Source organism: Sander lucioperca, chromosome 4 (assembly GCF_008315115.2).
Source record: "Sander lucioperca isolate FBNREF2018 chromosome 4, SLUC_FBN_1.2, whole genome shotgun sequence".
In the NCBI taxonomy this organism is placed as follows: domain Eukaryota; kingdom Metazoa; phylum Chordata; class Actinopteri; order Perciformes; family Percidae; genus Sander; species Sander lucioperca.
The window spans coordinates 11287171-11310715 of NC_050176.1; the positions used below are offsets into that span (position 1 = coordinate 11287171).

A 23545-nucleotide genomic window follows, 5' to 3' on the forward strand; every position below is an offset into this window, starting at 1 on the left:
TGCTCGTTTATTCAATAACATAGCGCCATTTAGCCGTGCTGTAACTTTTGATACACTTTGCTTATGATACAAAACTTCTTGTTTTGAACGCAGTTCTTTTACTTGTTACTAATCTACTCTCGCTGTTTATTCCCCACAGCCATTTACAATATGTGGCATTCTGAATGTTACTCAGGAAACGTACAGTTCATAGTTTCCTATTAAATCAGACATTTATGATTTCATAAATCAAACTACGTGACATGTTGTTCTCCCGGGAGGGGGTGAATCACACCGTGGGGAGCAATGCTGCAGTGACGCAGCAGCTTATGAGTTGTAAGCTCCGCTGCGTTTAGCTTCAGTACGTGCTGCCGCTCATCACGTATTGTCCTTCTGACTTCTGACAGCTCACGATCAGGCTATAAGCGGCTGTGGCTCGACTGAAAAACGTTAACTTTACTGATAGCCTACATCTTTGGACTTGAGGAGGAGCATTGCTGCTGTTTTCTTTATTTCTTGCTGAATCAACATTGAAATTTTCGGACAGGTAAGCCTCCTCTCACGGAAACATACTTCTTTGGATTGTGATTGTTTTGTTTTTGTTTTGCATGAACTCACTGTTTGTATCTCCACAGAGAGCACTATGCATGTGATGAGTGGTGTCACAGCGTTCCTCAGTGTGTTTGGGGCTGTCGGACTGCTCTCCCTCCCCTGGCTCTGCAGCCTGTTGGGTGGGCTGGGGCTCTGCATGGTCTGGAGGGGATCCTGGAAGTTCATACATGTAGCTCTACGCACCATCAAAAGAGACCTAATGTAAGGAGTTTGTGTGAATGTGCGTGTATGTGCGTGTTTCTCCCATTGTCATATTTGGCACTTATTTATCTTCCATGTTGCCTACTCCATTACTACTTCTAACTTTCTTCCATTCCTCCCTCCTTTTTTCTACTCCTCTCTATCTAAAAGGTGTCTGGTCGTTATCCTGCGTGTAAGGTTTTCCATGTACCGTAATTTGCGAAATAGAAGCACAATCCCTGCCCTGTTTGGCCAGATGGTGAAACTGCACCCAGACAAACCTGCTTTGATCTGTGAGGCTACAGGAGAGGTGAGGACTCAGCTACAATCACAAAGAAATGGACCTACATTGAAATGGATATCAAACAAAATCACATCATATTATTGTCAAATCTTACTGCATTTCCATATTCAATTTATTTCAGATTTGGAGTTTCAAGGAGCTGCAAGAGAGGAGCCATGCTGTGGCTCACTGGGCACTGACACAGGGATGGACCGAAGGAGATGTGGTGGCCTTGTACATGGAAAGCCAGCCTTTAATGGTGGCTCTATGGTTGGGTCTGGCTATGATCGGCGTAGAGGCTGCACTCATCAACCACAACCTTCGACAACACTCGCTACTGCACTGTGTCAGTGTGTCTGGTGCTCGGGCAATGGTTTTCGGGACAGAGATGAGAGAAGGTAGGAACATGTCGTAGGAAGATGGATATATTGACTGATAGATACTCAGATACTAGCAGATACTAGCAGTTTGCATTCACATTTGTAACATGTGACTTTTGATTGTCTCCTAGCGGTGTCAGAGGTGAGTGGCTCTCTGCAGCCCCAGATGGTTTTGTTCAGCAGTGGTGAGCGGGACAATGAACAGAAGCTCTGCAGCCTCCAGATTCAGAGCCTGGATGCCCTGCTGGACCGTTCGCCCAAACACCCACCACGCTACACACTCAGGAAGAACTTCAATGGTTAGGATCCACTGAGTGCTTGTGCATGGGGTTGTGGGGTATTACTATGTTGCCATATGATGTTATTATCTTACATATCACAAAGTTTTGATTGCAACACCTTCTTTTCCTTAGCAAGTCTTTGCCTGCCAGAGAGAACTGCTCGCTGCCAGATTTCACTCTCTCTGGTATTGGATAGAGCATGCACATAAGCACACACACAACTGTCAAAAAACAGTCACTTCAGAGATAGTGAACCTCATACAACATTTAAGTGCATTTTGAAAGATAGTTAAGTTTTTCGTTGGTATATTACATTTAAATTTCTCTCTAAACTTCACTTTTGCGTTATAAGGTGATATGTCTGTGCATTTACTTTTCTCTCATTGATTTGCTTATCTGTATTGTTTTTACCTTTGTTGTCACGTGGCATTCCTAAGTAAATAGTTTTCATGTCTTTGCTTGTTCGAAATACTGAGGATTTAGAAGGAGACTGACAAAAACATGTTAAGGAATGATGGATGGAGTCCTGCATACCACACGTGAAACTCACAACACACAACTCACTTTTCACGTCTTCTGTCTTCTGTCTTCTGTCTTCTGTCTCTGTCTTCTCTCTCTCTCTCTGCATTTCTCTCTCTCTCTCTCTCACTCTCTCTCTCTCTCTCTCTCTCTCTCTCTCTCTCACTCTCTCTCTCTCTCTCTCTCTCTCTCTCTCTCTCTCTCTATGCAGACAGACTTTTCTACATCTACACTTCGGGTACAACAGGAATGCCGAAGGCAGCTGTGGTGGTGCACAGTCGGTGAGTTTATCTGTGATCTCATCTGAACTGATGGTGCACTGTTAAGTTTATGTAGGAAACCAAAATTTCTATTTTGTTATTGTCTACTTAGTAACTTTTATACTCTGAGGTCAGGGAAATTTAGCAACCTATGAAGGATAATTAAAAGCCTTTAAAATGTTGACATCAGAATCAACAAACTGCAGTGCTTCAATTAAAATCAGGACCATAAAGATCTGGTGATGATGGATGTCAATCAGTTTATTCTATCTTTCTTGTCAGGTATTATCGCATCGCTGCCTTTGGTTTCCACTCCTTTGGCTTGTGTCATGATGACATCATCTACAACTGTCTTCCCCTGTATCATTCTGCAGGTAGGCCTGACTCGATTCGCTCTCTCCAAGCCATAATCATTTTGTTCCTGTCTTCAACAAGAAGACATGTTGTTGCATAATCAGTGACATATTTAGCTCACTCCCTACATTATATCATTGTGGCTTTTCAAAACCCCTCATGAAATGTTTCCTTGTATTATCCTATCCAAATATAACACCATACCAATTATACCATGGTGCTACTATAATGATCATAATCATACCTAATAACTTTACAGTTCAGAAGTTGTAATACTATTGCTGCCATTACTGAAAACATCACCACATCCATCACCCACACATTAGTATCTGTGTGCCAGGATTCTGCAATACATTCTAACTACTCCTTTCTGAATGAACCATACCAGTAGCTGGTTTGAAGTTTATATACTGTCCTTACATCCCTGGTGTATAATATCATTGATTTGAAACAACCATTATTGTGATGTATTTTGCTTCCATACTGTAGATCAATGGTATACGTCTGGTTAGTATACTGTTAAGCTTTAGGAAAGAAAAACAGTTGACTATTGTCATTATGTCTTTCCTTGTGTGTGTATATGCTCTGAAAATATGAATGTTTACAGGTACCATCATGGGTGTCGGCCAGTGTCTGCTCTTTGGTTTGACTGTTGTCGTGAGAAGGAAGTTCTCAGCCAGTCGCTTCTGGGATGACTGTGTCAAACACAAGTGCACTGTGAGTACACACTGCCACCAAATCCAGTTAACAATGAGGAGTGTTCAGCTGCAGGCCACTTGTGCAAGTGATTCTCTTGAACCAAAACTGATTGATCTCTTTTTTTGTCAAGGTTATTCAATACATAGGTGAGATTTGTCGTTACCTGTTGGCCCAGCCGGTCCATTCATCCGAGGCACATCACCGGGTGCGTGTTGCCATTGGAAACGGCCTCCGCTCTTCTGTGTGGGAAGACTTTGTCCAGAGATTCAGAATCCGACGAGTTGGGGAATTTTACGGCGCCACAGAGTGCAACTGCAGCCTGCTGAACATAGACGGGAAGGTGTGTCTTGTTTTAAATAACTTCAAGGTAGGGTGACACATTTTCAACACTGCATCCTGTGTCATGCACATGTCTCACATGTCCAGGTGGGGGCGTGTGGCTTCAACAGTCGCATCTTGCCCAGCTTTTACCCCATCAGACTGATCAGGGTACAGGAGAATGGGGATCTGTTCAGGGATTCAGAGGGACTCTGTGTACCCTGTCTGCCTGGTGAGAACACACGCACACACACACACACACACACACACACACACACACACAAGGGGCGAAAGGGGGTCAAACACGGTATAAGTATGGTGTTCCTAATAATACTTTAGGTGAGTGTAGTTTGATTGTGTTAATATTATACCCTCACACACACACACACACACACACACACACACACACACACACACAGAATAAAAATGTTACAAATGTATCAAAATGTTCTCTTTTCTCTCCCCCCATTTTTCTCTCTCTCTCTGCAGGTGAGCCAGGTATGTTAGTGGGACGCATCAACCACACTGATCCATTGAGGAGATTTGATGGCTACGCTGATAAGGATTCCACCAATCAGAAAATAGCTCACAATGTCTTTAAGATGGGAGACTCTGCTTATGTCTCAGGTGTGTTTTATTGTGTTTCTTTAGAATATAGTCAGAATAATGATGAATGACTGTCTGGGTTCGTACATGTTTTCTCCCACAGTCTGAAGACATGCAGTACAAGACAGCTGGAATGGAAACTTTGAATTAAAATGTTAATGGTAGTGATTCACTGTCGTGATGACAGGCTGGGAACTTGCCCATCGTGCTTCTCATCTTTCCCCCCAATGCATGCTGGAATATGTTTCAGCTCCCTTTGAGTAAAAAAACCCAACAACAAATAGAGAGGCTACACTTTATTTAACCCTTGAAATGAACACAGGACAGCAATAGAAACAAACACCCACAGACACACTGAGAGCATTACATAGCTTTACTGAAGTAAATCATAATGTATCCTTTGTCCACAGGATACATTATGTTTTACTTCGGTAAAGCAAACTACAATGAGTCATCATGTATATTTAATTTCTCTGTCTATAATTGCCTCATTTACAAACAACACAGTGAATCACCATCATATCAGATCAAAGTCAAAACTGTACTGGTGGTGAGTCATCATCACTACAGACTTTACCTTCGTCTTTGTCCTCTACTCTATGATCCCCTCCAGGGATGATGATGATTGTTATCATTTCTGTTTCTGTTTATCTCTGTCTCTCAGGTGACATGCTGGTGATGGATGAATATGGCTACATGTATTTCAGAGACCGTAGCGGCGACACGTTTCGTTGGCGCGGGGAGAACGTTTCCACCACAGAGGTGGAGGGAGTCCTCAGCCGCCTGCTGGGACACACTGTTGTTGCCGTCTATGGAGCTTCGGTTCCAGGTAGACATGAAACGAGACAGGCAGGACGGGCAAACAAAGACTAAAGATTAAGGGCTTAATGTGTCTTCTGTTTATTACCTCACCTGTCTGTTTGTGTGCAGGTGTGGAGGGGAAGGCCGGTATGGCAGCAGTAGCTCACACAGGAGGCCAGTTTGACCTCGATGCGTTCTTGATCGCTGTACAGAAAGCCCTGCCTTCCTACGCGCGCCCCGTCTTCCTGCGACTCATGCCATCTGTTGACACGACAGGTGAGACAGTGATACACGCAAACACGCACGCACGCACGCACGCACGCACACACCCACACTCAAAAAGTCACACATGAACTTTCCACTTTTGTCCTCAGGTACTTTCAAAATCCAGAAGACACGGCTGCAAAAGGAAGGATATAAGCCACAAGACGCAAGTGAAAAGATTTATTTTCTGGACAGTCGTGCTGGCCGTTACGAGGCTGTTACTGATGAACTATATAATGCCATCATGGAGGGGAGAGTGTGTCTATGAGACAGGATTAGACAGGACTGTATATTTCAAGGGGGAAAGAGAGATGTATTTCCAGGGACAAATACATCTCAAAATACTGATGTGGAAATATGATTGTGATGCTTTTTGCAATGAAATAAACTTTATATTATTTAACACATTTAATGCATCTTTTTCTTGCACTGCATTTGAACAGAAGACAATATGAAGAGTTTTACATTCATCCTCTAAAAAAAAAGAAAAAACAGAAAATGGAGCTAAAACTCAGCTTTCAATTTCAAGTAAAACTCACGTTATTAGCCTTTGTTGTTGGGATATAATACAATATTAAAGGATTTAAATACTGATGAGCACACAGCAAATATATTTTTTCATCACACTGCTTAGAAACAAAATCCAATCCAATTCTTGAATTATAAGTATTTAAAACAAGACTCTAGAGTCTAGCGGCTGTACTTGGGCACAGTGGTTGTTTTCGGTGCTTTAAGCTAAAGGTCACCATGTTCCCCATCTTAGTTCAGTGTGTTAGTATGCTAAGTATTTGCTCATAGGACTAAACACGACGTTATGATTTGTTTGTCATTCACATTGTTGATGAGCTCTGTTCAGTGAAACATGGTAGGTCACATTGAGCCTTGGCTTGCTGCTCTGTTTTTTGGCAGCAGTTTTGTTGTCTTTTGTCTTTTCCTTTCCAGCGGGTTTTGTTTTAATGAGCTGGTCCTTCGTGGTGCATCTCTGAGGTATTGTTTTCTTCTCCTCTCTTATAGAACAAATCAGCATTTTTTTGTCTTCAGTCAGACGTCCGCACTCTGATATCTTGCTGTTGGTTTTGATTGATGAAGCATTAATGTCTCCCTCAGTGCAAGATTCACTTTTCATTACCTGATCCTCCTCAGTGATAGCAGTGTCCTCCACGGGGACATAATCTGATTCCACGCTGATGTTCACTCTCTTTGCCAACACAGCAAAGCCCCCACACAACGCAGTGCTTTCAAAGAATGGGTACATCTTTTCAGTAAAGCGATGTCTAAACGTGAAAAGATGTGTTTCAGAATCAGCGTTCATGAAATCCAGGGTCCCTTCATCCCAGTCCAGCCTCACACGGACCCTGCTGAGCTGGTGTGAGTTTAGTGTCTGAGCGGGAGCTGTCAGGGCTCGGTACTCGCCTTCTCGCAGGCTGATACACCAGAGTCCTGCCTCTGGACAGACCTCAAACTCTGCCTTTCTGGACACTGACTGAGCAGCCACACCGATTGTCCAATTCTTGGTGGCACCAACCTGTTGAAATCAATAGAGATAAAGATTAGACAAACAGGGTAGATGGAAAGGAGAATTCATATGCTAGCATCTCAGAAACAAATGTATCTCAGGGTGTGTGTATACTAGATACTACTAGAACTGATACTGGATTCTTGAGACTGACACTAGCAATATTTGAGAGAAAACCAAATCATATCGGCTATTTGTGTTTACATAAAAACATCATTTTGACAAACATTTATGGCATAACGTACGTTTTTGGCAAGGATCCTCCAAATGTGATTTTTACTGTGACAGATAAGAATGGATATTGAACATTACTTTTACTATCAGTGACAGTGTGTAATGACTAAACTTGCTTCCAGAAAGTGAAAAAGCAGCCTATGAATCATGTATACTGAAACTATTTTCTAAGCCAGTATTAATAAATAATTATATACTCAGGCTCTAGTACACACAGTATGTAAGTACCGCAATATCCCAACAGTGCAGTCCTGATTCAAAGCCCTCTCTCGCAAGGATGCGGGAATATGGGTGGAAACGTTCAGGGTTAGCTGGGATAGGGACAGCAAGATCCAGACTCTGTTCCTGCCCGTGTGAGAGTCCAGGGGTAATATGGAAGCTGTTTAACCCAGGAGACACCCTCAGAGACTGGCCAGCTGTCCTGGGATCCAGGGTCACTGGAGCTGGAAGATATAACGGGGATCAGAGGGTACAGAAGGAGGGAGCAGGGACGGAGGGGACAGGAAGTGCATGGATGTATAGAAAGAAACTGACTGTACGGGGCGATGTGTTTCATCTTCTCCCACTCAGCATACTGGAGGTTACCCAGGTGTTTGGCTACATCTATTAGAGGTCTGCAAACCTTCTGTGGCTCCCTGTGACATGTGCTGCAGTAAATAAACATGAACATGCAGACAGTTATACAGTTGCATTCACATGTATGTCTGCTTTTGTGTGAAAAAAACATCCAGAAATGTCACATACCTACTCATCGTGTCTTGGTAGTGCTGTAAAAAAGAGTTTGCATGATAACTGTTTCAAATACAAGCACCTGTTCCCATTCATTGACTAATTATGTAACATTTGATTGATGTTACCTCTAAAAATCCAACCCCATCTCCACCTGCATCTAGCTCCTCTTCAACGAGTTGGATCTTTTCTTCCAGAGAATGTATCACCTGATTCATTCTGTCTATCTCTTCTTCTGCCCCTCTCTTCTTCTCCTCCCGTTCCTCCCTGAGCGCAAGTAGCCTGGCTGCTTCCTCCTCTCTCAAAAACTGGTGAAGACTCTCAAAATCCTTTTTTATGTGCTCTTCTGTGAGTTTGGCCTCAGCCTGGGAAGAACAGAAAAGCAAGGAACGTGCAAGGAAAGAAGAGGAGGTCCTAAAGCAGTGAACCAATCATAAAGTTTGTAATGCATGTGAACTTTTCTAATGTTTTTTTTTAGTAACAGCTCTACCTGGTTATGTCTGGATACATGTTGGCAGGTCTGTGTGACTACCTCAAAGGATATCATCTTCTTCTTCAGTCCATTTAGTGATGTCTTGAGCTCCGCCTAGGGGCCAAAGGGAGAATTACTTTAAAATAACGCTCAGTTAGTATCTGATGCAACCATCAAAGGACAGCCAAAAACAAGTAGTAGTGAGTACATTTACTCAAGTACTCTACTTACGGTAAGTAACATTACTTGTAGTGTACTTAAGTAAAGTACACTTATTTGACAGATACTGACAGGGGCCATTCTGTACAATGAGTACTTTTACTGACAAAAATGTGATATACATATCAATAAATTCATGTAGCTACTTATAAAATAATTATAAATAATTGTAGGCTTTATGTCCCTGCTAGTTTTCCATGTTTATCGGTATGACTATGAAAAGGTTTTAAATTCAATTGTCTGTGGTATTAAACAGGTTTTAAAAACTTGGTGAACACTGCAGAAACTCTGATTATGTGATGTCACCAAACTCTGTACCACTAAAGAAGATAACAGGGTATAATAATAACACAGGGTCTGTCTTCAGAAACTGTGCCTTTAAACAAGCCATGAGGAATTCAGTATGGTTGTGATGTCACAAATATACTATATATAGGTAGAAAGTGCCGCTACAGTGCTGTTACAGTCATTCCCCGGCTGCAATGATGGTGCAGAGACTCCAAGACCGCAGATGCGGAAGACCAAAACATGCTAACCAATCAGAGCAGACTCGCTAAAACTGAGTGTTTCAAAAGAGGGGGAATACAGGTATATTCAAAAAGACAGTATGAGAAAAATAATGTTTTTTGAAAATTAAAGCATATAAACATGTTCCAGTAGAAACCCAAAATACAATAAAGCTGAACCTGAAAATGAGCATAATAAATAAATTAGTACTATTTAAAAATGACTTTAAACTGACATCACAGGAATTTAACATAGTCCACCAGCTCTCAGGTTAGTCTTAGCATTTTAGTGTATATGTGTGTGTGTGTGTGTGTGTGTGTGTGTGTGTGTGTGTGTGTGTGTAGGTCATATTGCATGTCCAATGAGACTTAAACATGCATTTGTGACATGATGATAGCAACAGTAATTACCAGCGTAGTTTTCGTTTATCGGTGTTTTAAGACCCCAACGTCTCCTTCCTGACAGCGCTGCCTTGAAGGCACTAGGATTAGGGAATGGTTATGGTTATGATTAGGGTTAAGGTTAGGGTTAGGTGCCTTGAAGTCAACGGTTACAGCGCTGCCTTGAAGTTGATTAGGCAATGGTTATGGTTAGGGTTAGGGTTAAGGTTAGGGTTAGGGTTAGGTGCCTTGAAGTCAACTGTTGCAGTGCTGCCTGGAAGGAGACGTTGGGGGCTTAAAACACCATTGAGCGTAGTTTTCAGTTTGGTGCCTCTTTTAATACCACTCTAAATTCTGCCTGTGTAAACTCATCTTGGATTAACAGGCAGCATCTGTTTGGGTAGAAAAATAAATATTTACAGGAGATGAAAAAATGCCTGACTGCCTCCTTGTTGAAATATCCACTTGCTGTGGCCACAGTAGCATGCTAATGACAAAGTATAAAAAAATCCTCAGCCTCAGCAAAAAAAAGGTTAAAATCTGAGAGCTTACACTGTAAGAAAAGATACACCATATCTACTCAATAAAAATGAAGCAACAGATTACAAGCAATATTATTAATTAAATTTCACATGGTTTGGTATTGAGTAAATATGAATTAAATGAGACCCTTAATAGTTATCTATTTAATATGCGTATATTCGAATAGAAAACAGTACAGAATCAATTATAACCTAAACAAAAATATTGAGTTGATTTGAAAAAGATAAACTCCCTAATGTGTAAATAGTACTAATAAAAATTAATTTAATTCTACATATCAATGATATATAATTGAGTAATAATCATCTACATTAATCTGCACATCGATTTGAATTTAATCAATGCAATGAATTAAATCTAATTATTCTTTCTGAGGAATAACTAGTCTATGGCCCAGAAAGTACAGAACTTAACAAACAATCAAATAAGAATTTTATTAGCAATTCACTTTTGTGCTTTCGACTCATTGTAGTAGTGCTGGGCAGTATACCGGTACACAGATATTAATTTCCCATATGATATGAATTTTTCATATACCGTAATACCGGTGCAATGCTGCAGAGAATGCTACGGCCGAATAGATCTGCGAGTGAATTCAGAACGGGAGCCATGTTAACTTCGTACCCTTCTCACTCGTGGTTGTAAATTTACAACGACAATTAATAACCCACAACTAACTCTCTTTAATAGGATAAAACACCATAGCACACAACTATTTGTGACTTTAAAAATTTCTAACACTAATAATTTTACCTTTAGCCTACAAATTCACACAGCCAAACGGCATGCTGGCTAACATTATAGCTGCTAGCTAGCTAGGTTGACAGGAACTAGTGCTTTTCAATTAAAATTAGCCTGATTACATTGATTTGAATTAACTCAATATTCTCTCTATTTGGGATTAGATAAATATAATGCTTATGTTTTATTTAACTACAATGGTTGGATTTTATTCCAAACATTTTTATTTGAAATTTAATTAAATATTTGCCTCAAAATCAAAAACACAATCATATTGAATATATTTTACCTAATACATTAATTCAAATCTACATGACCACAGAATCATTTCTTACAGTGTAGGCACGTGAGAGCTCTGCTGTTATTTCACATCTTTGTATTACTGTTTTGTTTGGCTTTATTGCAGCAGGGCGCCACTAAATGAAAAAACAGCATTCAAACCCTCTTGTTGGCAATCATCTGCCCTGCTGAAGTGTCCTTGAGTGACAGTGAGTTCCTGCCAGATGCTCAGTATCGAATCCTTCAGCATTATGCTTTATTGCTTTCATTTGAGGAAAAGGAGGCCCTTTTCAGGCTTTTCACTTTAGTGGCTCCGTCAAAGTGGTCGCAAGATAAATCTCAAGGTTCACAAGATGATTCATTTGATAGGAAATATTAAAAAACACATTCCTCTACACAAAACTATGCTAATTTGTCCTGACTGAAAACAATGTCAAATATTACAAATACAAGTAAAGTACAAGGAGAAGCAACGATTTGAAGATGGAAAATAAACAATTATCCATTTATATTGATCTAATGTTCTCTAAACTACACATTATTTTATGTTTATTTATTCTCGCCCAGCTTTAAAGTTGTACTTTTCTCAAGGGCTCAAATAATTACATCAGTTGTAAATTGATGTTTTAAAATGTCGTATTTGCAGAGCCCGACACCTGAGTCCTACCTTGCAGTCAGTTGCAGCCTCAGTCAGGAGGTAAACCCTGTGTCCTGCGTGGCTCACAGCTGCACATTGTTGACATAAAGGCTCCAGGTCATCCAAACAGAACATAGACAGGCTCTCGTCATGTTCCTCACACCGCTCTGGAGAGTCAACTGACCGGGGTGTTGAGGTGAGGCCTTCTGCCTCTGCTCGGTGAAGGAAGACGGGGAGGAACGGCTGGCAGCTCATGGAGGGGCCGCTGGTGGTCTCCAGATTTGACACCAGTGTTCGAGTCTGACTAAATCAGTGGGTTTGTATGAAACAGATGAAAAGTGGGAATATGGGAGGGCATAAAAAGGGGGGAGGAGTAGTGTGAGTGTGTACTTGGGTATCGGTGCTGTATTTGCAGTTGCCATACAGTCATGATACATGCTCCATGAGAGGCGAGAGTGAGAGGAGCATGAGAGTCACAGAAGTTACAGTATATCTGCTTACACACTCCTTCTCAAACTTGAAATTTAGCCAAGTGCCTACACCAGATGTAGCCATACATCACTCTTAGTAGTTTCAGTTTGACTTTCATGGCCCTGTGATTTATGGTACATTCTCACATCCCAAGGCCAACTTCATTCCTGTGCCTTTGCTTGTTACTTTAACTACTTCACATATCCCCCTCCCCATAGAGGTACAGTATAGCACTTCTTTCTTTGAATAGCATATTTTTCAAGCAAAAATAAGGTGTGATTGGGCTCTGATAACATTTTGTAAGTGGCAATTTCTTCTTTGAAAAAAATCACATGCATCAAGTTTTGAATTATTGTATATGTTTGGAGACAGACAGTAGCACTTCATGTACTGCATGCCAGGCCTGAGCTATGTTGAATGTATCCAGTTTCACTGGCCTTTAATAATTTGAGCTGCTCAGATCCAGAGAACATGTCGACCAGATCAGCTCTGACAGGTGAATCATATTTCATTGAATCAGATGCTCTGAAGTAAAATGAATGCTAATCTGTTTATTCTCAAGGTGGTACATGGTCTATATGTGGCTTTGTGAATACACTCCTGTAAATGTGTTACTATTAACACATTTAGTGTCTCAACCTTTGCTGTCTCACACAAGAATGTGTAACAGATTAGTAGAAAGACTAACAGTGATATTACTGTGATGCCATGTCATCAATAATGTCTACAAATATTCCTATATTTCACATCTAAAGGCAGACAGACATGACCATAATAAGTATACAGTATGTCCATACACCATTTTTCATGTTGAAAAATTAGCTACCACTCAGTAAAAGTATGCTAGGCCCAAACAAAATGACATGGTGCCCTGCAGTTTTTAGATCCAGGCCTTTACAGGTGGTTTTCTTCCAAGAGGTTAGGAACAGAAAAATCACCCTTGGCATGTGTTGTGTTTGTGAAGAAGCTCTCACAAGCAATTACATTTTCTTTTTTAATTTAGTTTAGTTTTAGAGGGGTAATCTGACAGAATTTTATAAATTATTAATCCCCCCCCCCACCCCAAACAAAAGTCAGATGATTTTGTAATACTTTTTTTAGAAACATGCTCTACCAATTCGTAGAAATGTCCATTAATGGTAAAGATTGTAGTGATTTTTTTTTTTTTTTTTAACAAAAAAACTTTTTACAAACATTTTATTTTATTTCATTTCACTTAGAAGTACTTTTCCAATTTAAACCAGCTCTGTGTAATGGCAGTGTGGGAAGTGTGTGCAAAAAACCGGTATTTGGCACTAACATCAATACGGTTCATCTGCACACACTGCCCACACTAAGATGACACAAAGCTTTAAAGTGCCCATATTATGAAAAAATCACTTTTTCTGGGATTTGGGGTGTTCTTTTGTGTCTCTGGTGCTTCCACACACATACAAACTTTGAAAAAATCCATCCATGCTGTTTAGAGTGAGATACAGTTTCTGAATGTGTCCTGCCTTCAGTCTCTGGGTGAGCTGTTCAAAATCTGCACGGCTTGTGACGTCACAAGCCGAAACGAGCAGGCTAATCGCAATGCTAATGCTAACGCTAGCATGCTAAATTGTTATATATATATAATATTGAGAAAATAGCAAAGCACTGCTACAACACACACAAATTCACCATAATCTACAAAAGAACTACTTACATGTGCGCCCTCATTTAGAAGTCTCCCAGCTAATCCTGCCTTGTAACTGACCGAAGTTGTAGAAACAGCCTTTCTTTTACTGTCTATGGAGCTAGCTAGCTGACATGATCTACAGCTGAGCTACTGCACATGTGCGAGTGCAATCAAAGATAGTACAGAAGAAGAAGAAGTAAAGAGGTCTCACTCTGTAGCTAAAACAGAGACCAGCTGAAAAGAGGATCTGCAGCAGTGAGAGAGAGCACTGCAGTACAACAAAAATATGGTGTTTTTTTGAAAATTAAACCATGTAAACCTATTCTGGTACAACCTTAAAATACAATATGAACCTGAAAATGAGCATAATATGGCTGCTTTAAAATCAGCAAAGAATACCATTAAACAGAGAAACATTCATGCAGATTGAACTGTACTGTTAATGTACATCTCTACTGCTTGGTAGATGCTCATAATTTAAAAAATGTGTGGTTACTTGAAAAGAAAAAAACTAACTAAGAAATGCAAAAAAATAAGAAAATTCCATTGTATTTTTCTGGGTTTCACCATTTAAGGGTTAATCAAAGAGATAAGGCATAAACTCACATCTATACTGACACTGATACTGATATGTGTGAACATGGCTTCACATCTTTCTTTCAGTCTCATTAAGGTTTAATTGTTATTATGTATAGACATAGTCTCTGTTTATACGGGTGCTACTATGAATGCATGGTTGTGTGCATGTGCACATGCAAAACGCCATTATCAGACACAACTTCTACTACAGATTTGGCCACACACCTGAGCAGCAGGCTCTTACACACTGGCTGTATTCTCGCATTGACAGACCTTCCTCCACAGCGCTGTGGAGGAGGGTCTGGCTAGTCCACACAGCATTCCAGGATGGGAGAAAAACATGCTCTGGTTTATGGCAATGGTGCCTCTGAGAAATAGCCTCAGGAAGGAACTTATTTTGGTGGAACATGTATGTTCAAAGGTTGTTTTAGTCATGCAACAGAAAACTCAGATTCGGCAGATAGTCTAGCTAGCTGTCTGGATTTACGCTGCAGAGATCTGAGAAAAGGTTAACCTTAAAATTCCAACACTAAGACAGCGGAAGGTACCGGACATCCCACCGAAATGAGGGATATCCAGTGGAATTTTTGGCGGCACCTGAACAATCCCGGAAATTAAACGTTGACGATATAGACTAAACTGGCTGAGACGAGATAAAACACATGGTTTTGAAGAGCTCTCATGTTTCTCTCTGTCTGCTGTCCCCTCTCTCTCACAGCTGTCCTCCTCTGCTCCGATAATCCTGACACCTAAGTGTTATCTCTCTCCCTCCCCTGACATGAAAAGAGTTTTAGAGACAGTGAAGGTAATGACAATGGCTATGTTTGGGGAAGTTAAAAGCTTCACTGTAGTGCTCTTAAAAGTAGTTCTTTCATTGTAGCACATGATTTTCCCTCTCAACTCCACAGCTCTGTCATCAGTTTGCTCGATTGCAACAGCTGATTGAGATTTTGTGGCTTGAGTCCAAAGGGTTGAGAGGATGAAATACTAGAAATCCCTTGTCTCCTCTCTCACCATTCCTCAATTTTTCTTAAGCCAGTGTTAATACACATGTGACTATATTCATAATTTCTTTTCAATTCAGAAGTACAGTTCCTTGTCCTGATTCCATTGTTTAACATTGCTGCACATCAACAAGAATATGAGGGCATTGGTGGCATTAGTTGTTATGCCAGGTTTGTCTCAAGTATTGACTGTCAACATAAATCAGTTGTGAGTCCACCACAATGAAATGACGTGTTAGTAAAGGAAGAGGTGGAGAAAGAGTGATCAAAAGGGTGAGGACAGACAATTGCAACAGGATAACAGAACAGAGACAAGAGGAAAGAGACTGATAAAAGAGAATGGGAGGGAAGCTCACATGTCACCTAAACTCCAAAGAACACAGGTACATCTCAGGTAAGACTAGAAATGGGGGTAAACATTTTTTTTGACAATCAGTTATGTGAAGCAGGGAGTTCTGTTTATTGGACCAATCTATATCCAAATGTTCATCTAGCCTCCCAATTACTGACAGATGTTTAGATGTTACAAAAATGTTATTGGTTTTGGAATAGTCTGTCAGTGTTTTGGAACTTTAAAAGTATGTATTATTTCTTACAAAAATATGTAGTAATCTTATCTCTCTCTTTGTGACTTCTACACCTTTAAGCTCACTCTTTCTGGCCTTTGTCATTCATACTCAATAGTAGAGAATGCCAAATGATATTTACCAAACACCTACAAGTGCATGCGGACACGCACACTCATTCAATCAGCAAATGAATACAATACCTGTTGCTTAGGCGTCCACATCAACTGTGTGTGAACTGTCACTGAGGTAACATACAGATAAGTGGCAAATGGGAAACTTCACATATTCCCACAATCCGTGTATCATTCGTGATTCGTTTTTCAAAATAAAACTCAAAAAAGCCCAAAATGACTTGTTTTCTCAATATTCGTTTCCAAAACCCAAATGAAAAAATGGATGACTCCTTTTTCCAATATCCGATTTTGTGCTCAAATGAAAAATGGAAAAAATGGAAAAAACTGATAACGGGCGTTTCATCCAATTTTGATATTTTCAACTGACGCAGAAAGTGACCCGGAAGTGATCTCTATTGCGTGACCCACATTCATTGTGGTGGAGAGTGCTGTCAAACACCAAATTCTTTAAAGGGGATTCAATTTGGTGGTATCATTTCTTCACTCATTTATTCAGGACCTTCCTTTAATGTTTTGCCCAAACTTAAAATTGCATTTTGGTAATAAGTAGCTAAAATCTAGTCTTTCCTTCTGTGAATGAACAGAGCATATTGCTGACATCATGGAGACATTGGCTCCTCTCTATCGATGTCATCTCAGCTCAAATCTTCTGACCCACATGAGAAACAAACACATGGAGCCCAGTGAACCCCGCCCTCTGATTCAGCATCCTGTGAGAAAATCTAAATTATTTAATATTGTAATCACATTTTTAGAGATTTTTAACAAACTGACTCTGTGCTCCAGAAGGTCGTTGCACATGGTGGGTTTGTGTTGGAGGGTACTTTGCCTCAATACATGGATGGGATCTGGACACATCGCCACCTACTGGTCACCAACAGTTTTACAGTCGAGAGTCGTGAGTCTAAACAGGTACAGACAGAAATCCAGGAGCCATCTGCTCCCTGACCTACATCTGCATCTTCTACTGCAGCCTGATCTGCACACTAATCTGCACACTGATCTGCACACTGATCTGTGTGTGTGTGTGTGTGTGTGTGTGTGTGTGTGTGTGTGTGTGTGTGTGTGTGTGTCTGTGTGTGTGTGTGAATGCTCCAGGTATTTGAAGGTGGTTGGGGGTGTAAGACAGAGTTGGTGCTTTCTGGCTGTCATATCTGCACCTCCATACAGGACCATTGTGAGTTAGTGGCTGACATGTGCCAACACATCAAAGGTATGCTTTTAGACTACAGCTGCCATTTACTGTCTATAGGCAGTCTGTATACATTGTTATTGTTCTATTTTATTCAAACAAACCCTTAAATGTGTCTTCATGTCTGAGCTTATGTGTGCATGCATGCTTCAGGTAAATCAGGTGGTAAACTGGCGTGTTGGGATTGCCCCACCGCATTTCCTGTCTTCATGCAGCACCCTTACAGTGCCCCAGTGTGTCTGGCCACTGGATCACACCAGGAACAGACACGTTGGGCGAACATACTGCGAGCTGCAACACAACATCAGAGCTCTGGTATAGTTCTTCTTCTACTGTTCCCAATCATAAGCCAGACAAAATTCAACACGCTTCGATGCCTTCTTGTCAAGTTATTCTTTTCCCATCCTTTCCCTTGATGGTCTGTTAGCACTCTGGTGTGAAGATTCACCAGAATCTAGGGCCTTCCTAGATGCTGTGTCTTCCTTGAAGAAGCTCAGAGGAAACTGTCAAACAGAGGTATATCCAGTGGGCGATTGGGAGGAGGTGAGCAATATGGAGACAGGATGTCCTCTAAACCTCTTTGCCTTCCATAAATCCTCCTCCTCTCATTTATCTGTCCATTTCAAACTATGCTAGTTTCTGTTTGCCTTAAAGATCCCATATTATGCTCATTTTCAGGTTCATACTTGTATTTGGGGTTTCTTTTAGAACATGCATTACATGCTTCAATGTTTTGAATTATTTTTCTCATGCTCTCCGTCTCTATATACCTGTATTCACCCTCTGTCTGAAACGCTCTGTTGTAGCGCCTTTCTCTTTATGCCCCCCTCCCGAAAAGGCCCAGTCTGCTCTGATTGGTCAGCGTTTCCGGGTCTCTGTCTCTGCACCTTCATTGCAGCCAGGGAATGACTCTAACGGCACTTCCGACCTTTATGTAGTGTAGTTGTGACATCACAACCGTACCAAAGTCCTGACTGCTTGTTTAAAGGCACAGTTTCTGAATACTGGCTGTGTGCATTTGTGGATAGAGCATTTTGATACTTTCACAGTATTTATTTAGCACCTCGTCCTGCTTTATAATAAAACAAAAGACATGGAAATCTCCCTTTTTACAATATGAGACCTTTAATGTTTAACCAAAAGGTATGTTCACCCTTTTGTGTTGTATGATGTCATGTATAAGTGTACTGTTGTTTTCTTCCTTCACTTATATCATCTGAGCCTTGTTGTTATATCTCCCATCTTTTATCTTTCTACTTTTTCTGTCTCTCTTTTCCCTCCAGGTGTTGGTAAGCATGGTTATGGAAGACGTGATGTCCTACCTCAAGGAGAAAGTATTTCCCAGGATTATTGCACATCACAGCAGGAGGAGGACAGCCTGGATCAAAGTGAGTGAAAAGGACAAATATTATGTATACAATATATCTAGGCTTAAGCATACATACATTATACATATGAATAGGTAGAAACCAATGGACGAATGCATCTCACGTGTTTTTCTCTTAACCTCGAGTATATGTATATTTATGCATGCCCGTCAGCTGCTGTCTGAGGTCTACAGGACAGCAAAGCATCAGGTAAAAGCTGCCATGGCGGCTCTGAAGGAGGAGTTGTCACTTTATCGTTCGGATGTGGAGAAACAGATCTCTGCAGGACTGCAACAGGCCAGTCTGCTGCAGGACCACATCGCTCACACGATTACAGGTGTGTGTGTGTGTGTGTGTGTGTGTGTGTGTGTGTATGTGTGTGTTTGTGTCTGTGAAGACAGAGGATGTCAAATGAGACTGTGTTCTCCATCTTCATCCTTTTTACTGCTTCTTACCTAAGAGGACATGTGTGAGCCGATGTTACACTCCCTCCAACGCACGATCATCCCAAGGCTGGACTGTACTCTGCAGGAAGTGGCCACACCCATCTGTGATGGATTTGCTTCTACCTGGCAATACTTCCTGGAGACATGTGATGACATCATAGACCTGGGATCAAAAAGCACATCAATGAAGGATATCAAAAAAGAGGTTCAAAAATGTCCTTTTTTCTAAAATCTGAAGGGTCCCAAATCGATTAAAGGAATACGTATAATAATAACAAAGAGAATAATAATAAGAATAATAAGAAGAAATAAAAAAAAGGCCCTTCTAAATCATTCAAATTAAATAATATTAAAAGGAAAAAGCACTCCTTGGTTGAACTGCCGACATCTCATGTTCACACAAAGGCTCTATGGCTGTTATATGTGTCACAAACAGGCTTCCTTCATTTTGTGTGAATCTCTGTTCTGGACCTAAAGGTGGTAGAGCTGAAGATTTTCAAGCAACAGCAAAAGTAGGATCTTTAATCAAAATCTCCCACAGGCAACAGGAGAGGTGTTTTTAATTTTATATCTTCTTTAGACCACTTCTTTATTTGACTGGCAGCTACGCAGTTGTGTAATTATGGGAGGAAGGAATGTGAAGTGTTTTACGAGGCCTGAGGCATGACATTTTAATTGAAGCTCATGTAATGTTTCATTTGCAATGTGAATAATTATTATAAGTAATGTACGGAAATACATGTGGATATTGTATCAACCATCTTCAATTAAACCAGTATGGCTTATACTGTATCATCTATTCAGCATTTTTGCGCTAGACTCCAATGTAAACTGGCAGCTCATTCACAATGCATCGTGCTGAAAAATTCAAAGGTGGTTTAATGCTTTTGTGATGGCACTGTACATAAGATGTTTTTTTTGTTGTAGGTGCTGACGCCTCTGAGCGGCCACGGACCAGACGATGCCAGGATGTGGCAGTGCCTGGACAAGCTGGAGATGAGCTCAGAGGGGCAAACTTGGCTCCAGGAGACATGGGGAGTCCACAGTGGAACCTGGAGGCCTTTGTTACTCAAAGCTCAGAACGCTCTCTACGAAGTAATTCAACAGACATGTTTGGGTATCCAGTAGGTTAAAGATACGTTGTGTAAGAATTTCTCCCATCTAGCGGTGAAATTGTATATGACAACCAACTGAATATTACTTTCTAGCACTTCCTCCCTACGGTGGCCGAACCCGAAATTAGCTCTCGCCATTGTTTGCATGCAGCTGTTCTAGCCACTCCAATATTAACTTTGGTCTTGTTGCTTTGCCTGTCGCGTTGTCGTTTTAATTCTCTTTTTCGCTTCCCTGGCGAGTAATCTCTCCCTTGCATTCGTCACGGTGCCAATAGGTGTAAGAGGGCGAAATGCGGAGGCATGTCCCTCTTTGGCTAATTTATTTTAAAGATGGAGGCGCTACATGGCTGCCGTCATTCGAGCAAGTTGCTCATATGTATTCTGAATGATTCTGAATGGAAGATTCTACACTTACGAGAATACTTTGATTAGTTGGTGGAAGTAATTACACATGAATGAGTACATATTTGTGAAAGAACAAGGGGATTTTTGCTTAGAATCAACTCAAAAAATTACACAATGTAGGTTTAAGTTACAGAATAGTAAAAACTTACCATGCTTTCTCTAATATCCCTTTCACGCTTCTTTCTCTTCCAGGTGGTTGATATGTGTGCTGTGATGTTCCGGAGGTTGCTCTCTCGGTATCCGTGTTTCTCTTTTAACTCTTCCCAGCTCACAGCGGTGCTGTGTAGGATCAAAGAGAAAGTGGTCAAGGTGTGTAGCAGGGGCAGGCTTGGGAAAAACCCACTTCTGTTATTCATGTCACTTAAATCACACATTTGTCCGTCTGTCCCTGTCTTTGTCTCCCACACACATAATGCAAACAAACACAGCATCTGGATACAGAACTGTTGGCACTTCGATCTCAATTAATTCTGGAGGCGGTCCTACAGATAACACTGCCAGCATTTACACATGGTGTGGGTGAGCAGGTGCGTGTCTTTACTGTATATCTTCATCTGTGTGTTTGTCTTCTTTATGTGGTCTTTATTTAACTCCCCTTAATTTTAGGATCTGTCTCGTTACTATGCCATGGTGAACTCAGAGCAAGCCCTCTTCATTCACCCTGACACCATCTTCCACTCCGTCCTAAGAGACAACCTGACCTCTTACATCCAGTCAGGTATACAGTGTGTGAGGAGGGATTTCTTTTAGTTACTGGCTGGATTAGATTACGCACTGAATGTTCACCCCCATTTGAAAAACTATAACTCATCAGTCTTGTTACTTTGAACCTTTTTAATTTGGGCCGTTTGTTTGCTACATTAAGATTTTTTTTTTTTCCTACAGTGATGAGGCACTCCCTGCCACAGCAGTTCGTGCCTCTCCCTACCAGTCCCAGGAACCCCTGCAGCTCCAGCTCTAGTTTCTCTGAGCCAGTGTACCACAAGCTGCTGCCTCCTGGTGACTGCCAGCAGAACATCTGCCAAACCTCTGAAGGCTCTACCTCTGGATCTGAAACACTCACACCAAGCACCGTATCTGACTGGGATGACACTTTGGCCGACTCAGAAAACTCTGTAAACCACACGCCCTCACTGCTTGATGCAGAAGAATACATCCATCTTATTGATCCATAAATGAACTGTAGAAGAACACCATAGAGTGTAGTAGTAGATCATGTCATCTGTATTCTATTTGCATTTTTCACAACAAATATATAACTTAAATAGAAAGGGACCAATTGGACAGCTATAGCATATATTGAAATTGGTTCAGCCTAATCGACAGGCATTGAAAGTTGGTAACTTTTATAAAAAATAACTTTTTGTCATATTTGCTCAAACTGTAACTATGTCCTGACAGTACTACACGAGTCAGATAATCTGTGAAAAAAATCACGTTCCTCTGCCACCTCGGAAAACAACCAATCAGAGCCGAGGAGTCTCTAACACAGTGTTGACATCTTGTCAACTCTGATCAAACTGTAAAACTAGCCAGCACTGATCAAATGTTAATCAAGATTCTGTTACCGCATTGCATAGTTACTAATTAGCTGTAAAATAAAGTTTGCTCCGGCAGGCTGGCTTGGTTTTGGCTTGACTGTTTTCAACATGGCGACAGTACTGTATAGTACACTGAAATCTTTTTCTGAAAACATTTGAGGCGAGAAATAGGCAATGCAGTAACAGAATCTTGATTCATATTTGACCAGTGCTGCCCAGTTTGACAGTTTGATCGTAGTTCACAAGCAATCATTTACAAGAGACTCCTCAGCTCTAGTTTGTTGTTCTTGCAAATGCCATTAGGATCACCAGGAGGAGGCAGGCAGAGGGACATGACTTTTTCCACAGATTATGTCTCATGTGCTCCTGTCAGCATATAGTGAGAGTTTTATCAAATAGGACAAAAACTTATTTTTATCAAAGTAACCAACTGCAGCTTTAAACCATTAGTTATCATTTATTAGCCTAAACTACAAAGTTCAAGGAAAAAAAGAGAACATACCTGTATTAAAACATAAACCTGATAACCTCTCTGTACTTCTGCTACTGTATGTGTTTTATAGTTAAGTAGCCTATATTAAAGGTGAAACAATGAATCAAGTCAATGGACAGAAAATGACTCAGCAACTATTTTTATAATCTAATACTTTTGCTTTACCTCATAAAGAAATTAACATATTTGGATTTGAGACTGTTGGTCAGACAACACAAGCATTTTGAAGAATTTACTTTGAGTCCTGGGGAATTGTGATTGGTATTTCCGAAATCAAGTTTGAAAAGCTTTGATATAGCTATGTATTTCATGTGTAAATCGTACATCTAACCTAGATGACGTTGCAAAGCTGCATATTTGTTTTTGTTTTTTTCACTTCTTAAGGCCTCTAAAACCCTGCATATATGAAACAATCTGAGAATAATAAAATATAATTATTTGGTTGAACTGCTTACACTTATTGTCACAAGGGGTCATAAGTAGACAGTTTTGCTTCCACAAGCCAAATAGATTGAGAACCACTGCTATAAAGTATGGGGCCAGTATCACCAGTTTCTGAGTTACTTAAAAGATCCTCCAGCCTGAGGTAGGCTATGGCCTGCAGCAGAGTGCCTGCAGTACATTGAACACATGGACACGCCCATGTTGCTTTCTCTCAGCGTCCTACAGCTGGATCTGTTCTTAAAGGGGAGGACGGAGGGAAGAAGCCTAACAGTCTTATTGGGCTTGTAGGAAACAAGAAGTTATAAAACGTACAACTCATCCTTACTTGGATA

General features: G+C 40.7%; 3 protein-coding genes across 9 annotated transcripts; 2 read left to right on the forward strand and 1 right to left on the reverse strand.

Annotated features, from left to right (window-relative positions):
• Positions 1 to 302: 302 nt before the first annotated feature.
• Positions 303 to 6012, forward strand: LOC116042800 (long-chain fatty acid transport protein 1-like). 2 transcript variants are annotated; one of them, XM_036000417.1, is made up of 14 exons: positions 303 to 525; positions 610 to 792; positions 943 to 1081; positions 1197 to 1452; positions 1566 to 1733; positions 2446 to 2515; positions 2777 to 2868; positions 3456 to 3565; positions 3678 to 3887; positions 3974 to 4097; positions 4355 to 4492; positions 5136 to 5300; positions 5402 to 5548; positions 5647 to 6012. In XM_036000417.1, exons 2-14 carry the CDS (start codon positions 623 to 625, stop codon positions 5802 to 5804), a joined length of 1947 nt encoding a protein of 648 aa, XP_035856310.1. In that variant the 5' UTR covers positions 303 to 525; positions 610 to 622; the 3' UTR covers positions 5805 to 6012. The 2 variants fall into 2 exon arrangements, with proteins under 2 accessions (XP_035856310.1, XP_031145053.2); XM_031289193.2 differs by having other exon boundaries at positions 306 to 526; positions 615 to 792.
• LOC116042803 (tripartite motif-containing protein 35-like) lies at positions 5907 to 12325 on the reverse strand. The gene is made up of 7 exons (XM_031289199.2): positions 11824 to 12325; positions 8506 to 8601; positions 8144 to 8380; positions 8031 to 8053; positions 7821 to 7933; positions 7515 to 7729; positions 5907 to 7061 (listed from the first exon to the last, which is right to left on the reverse strand). Exons 1-7 carry the CDS (start codon positions 12046 to 12048, stop codon positions 6363 to 6365), a joined length of 1608 nt encoding a protein of 535 aa, XP_031145059.1. The 5' UTR covers positions 12049 to 12325; the 3' UTR covers positions 5907 to 6362.
• Positions 12326 to 15048: 2723 nt separating this feature from the next.
• Positions 15049 to 22168, forward strand: LOC116042801 (protein Niban 1-like). 6 transcript variants are annotated; one of them, XM_036000419.1, is made up of 14 exons: positions 15049 to 15168; positions 16795 to 16922; positions 16997 to 17122; positions 17309 to 17423; positions 17556 to 17717; positions 17830 to 17945; positions 18686 to 18790; positions 18944 to 19106; positions 19230 to 19420; positions 20143 to 20310; positions 20928 to 21044; positions 21164 to 21262; positions 21342 to 21453; positions 21621 to 22168. In XM_036000419.1, exons 2-14 carry the CDS (start codon positions 16812 to 16814, stop codon positions 21908 to 21910), a joined length of 1875 nt encoding a protein of 624 aa, XP_035856312.1. In that variant the 5' UTR covers positions 15049 to 15168; positions 16795 to 16811; the 3' UTR covers positions 21911 to 22168. The 6 variants fall into 6 exon arrangements, with proteins under 6 accessions (XP_035856312.1, XP_035856311.1, XP_031145054.1 ...); XM_036000418.1 differs by lacking the exon at positions 15049 to 15168 and adding an exon at positions 15183 to 15308; XM_031289194.2 differs by lacking the exon at positions 15049 to 15168 and adding an exon at positions 15422 to 15901.
• Positions 22169 to 23545: the final 1377 nt, after the last annotated feature.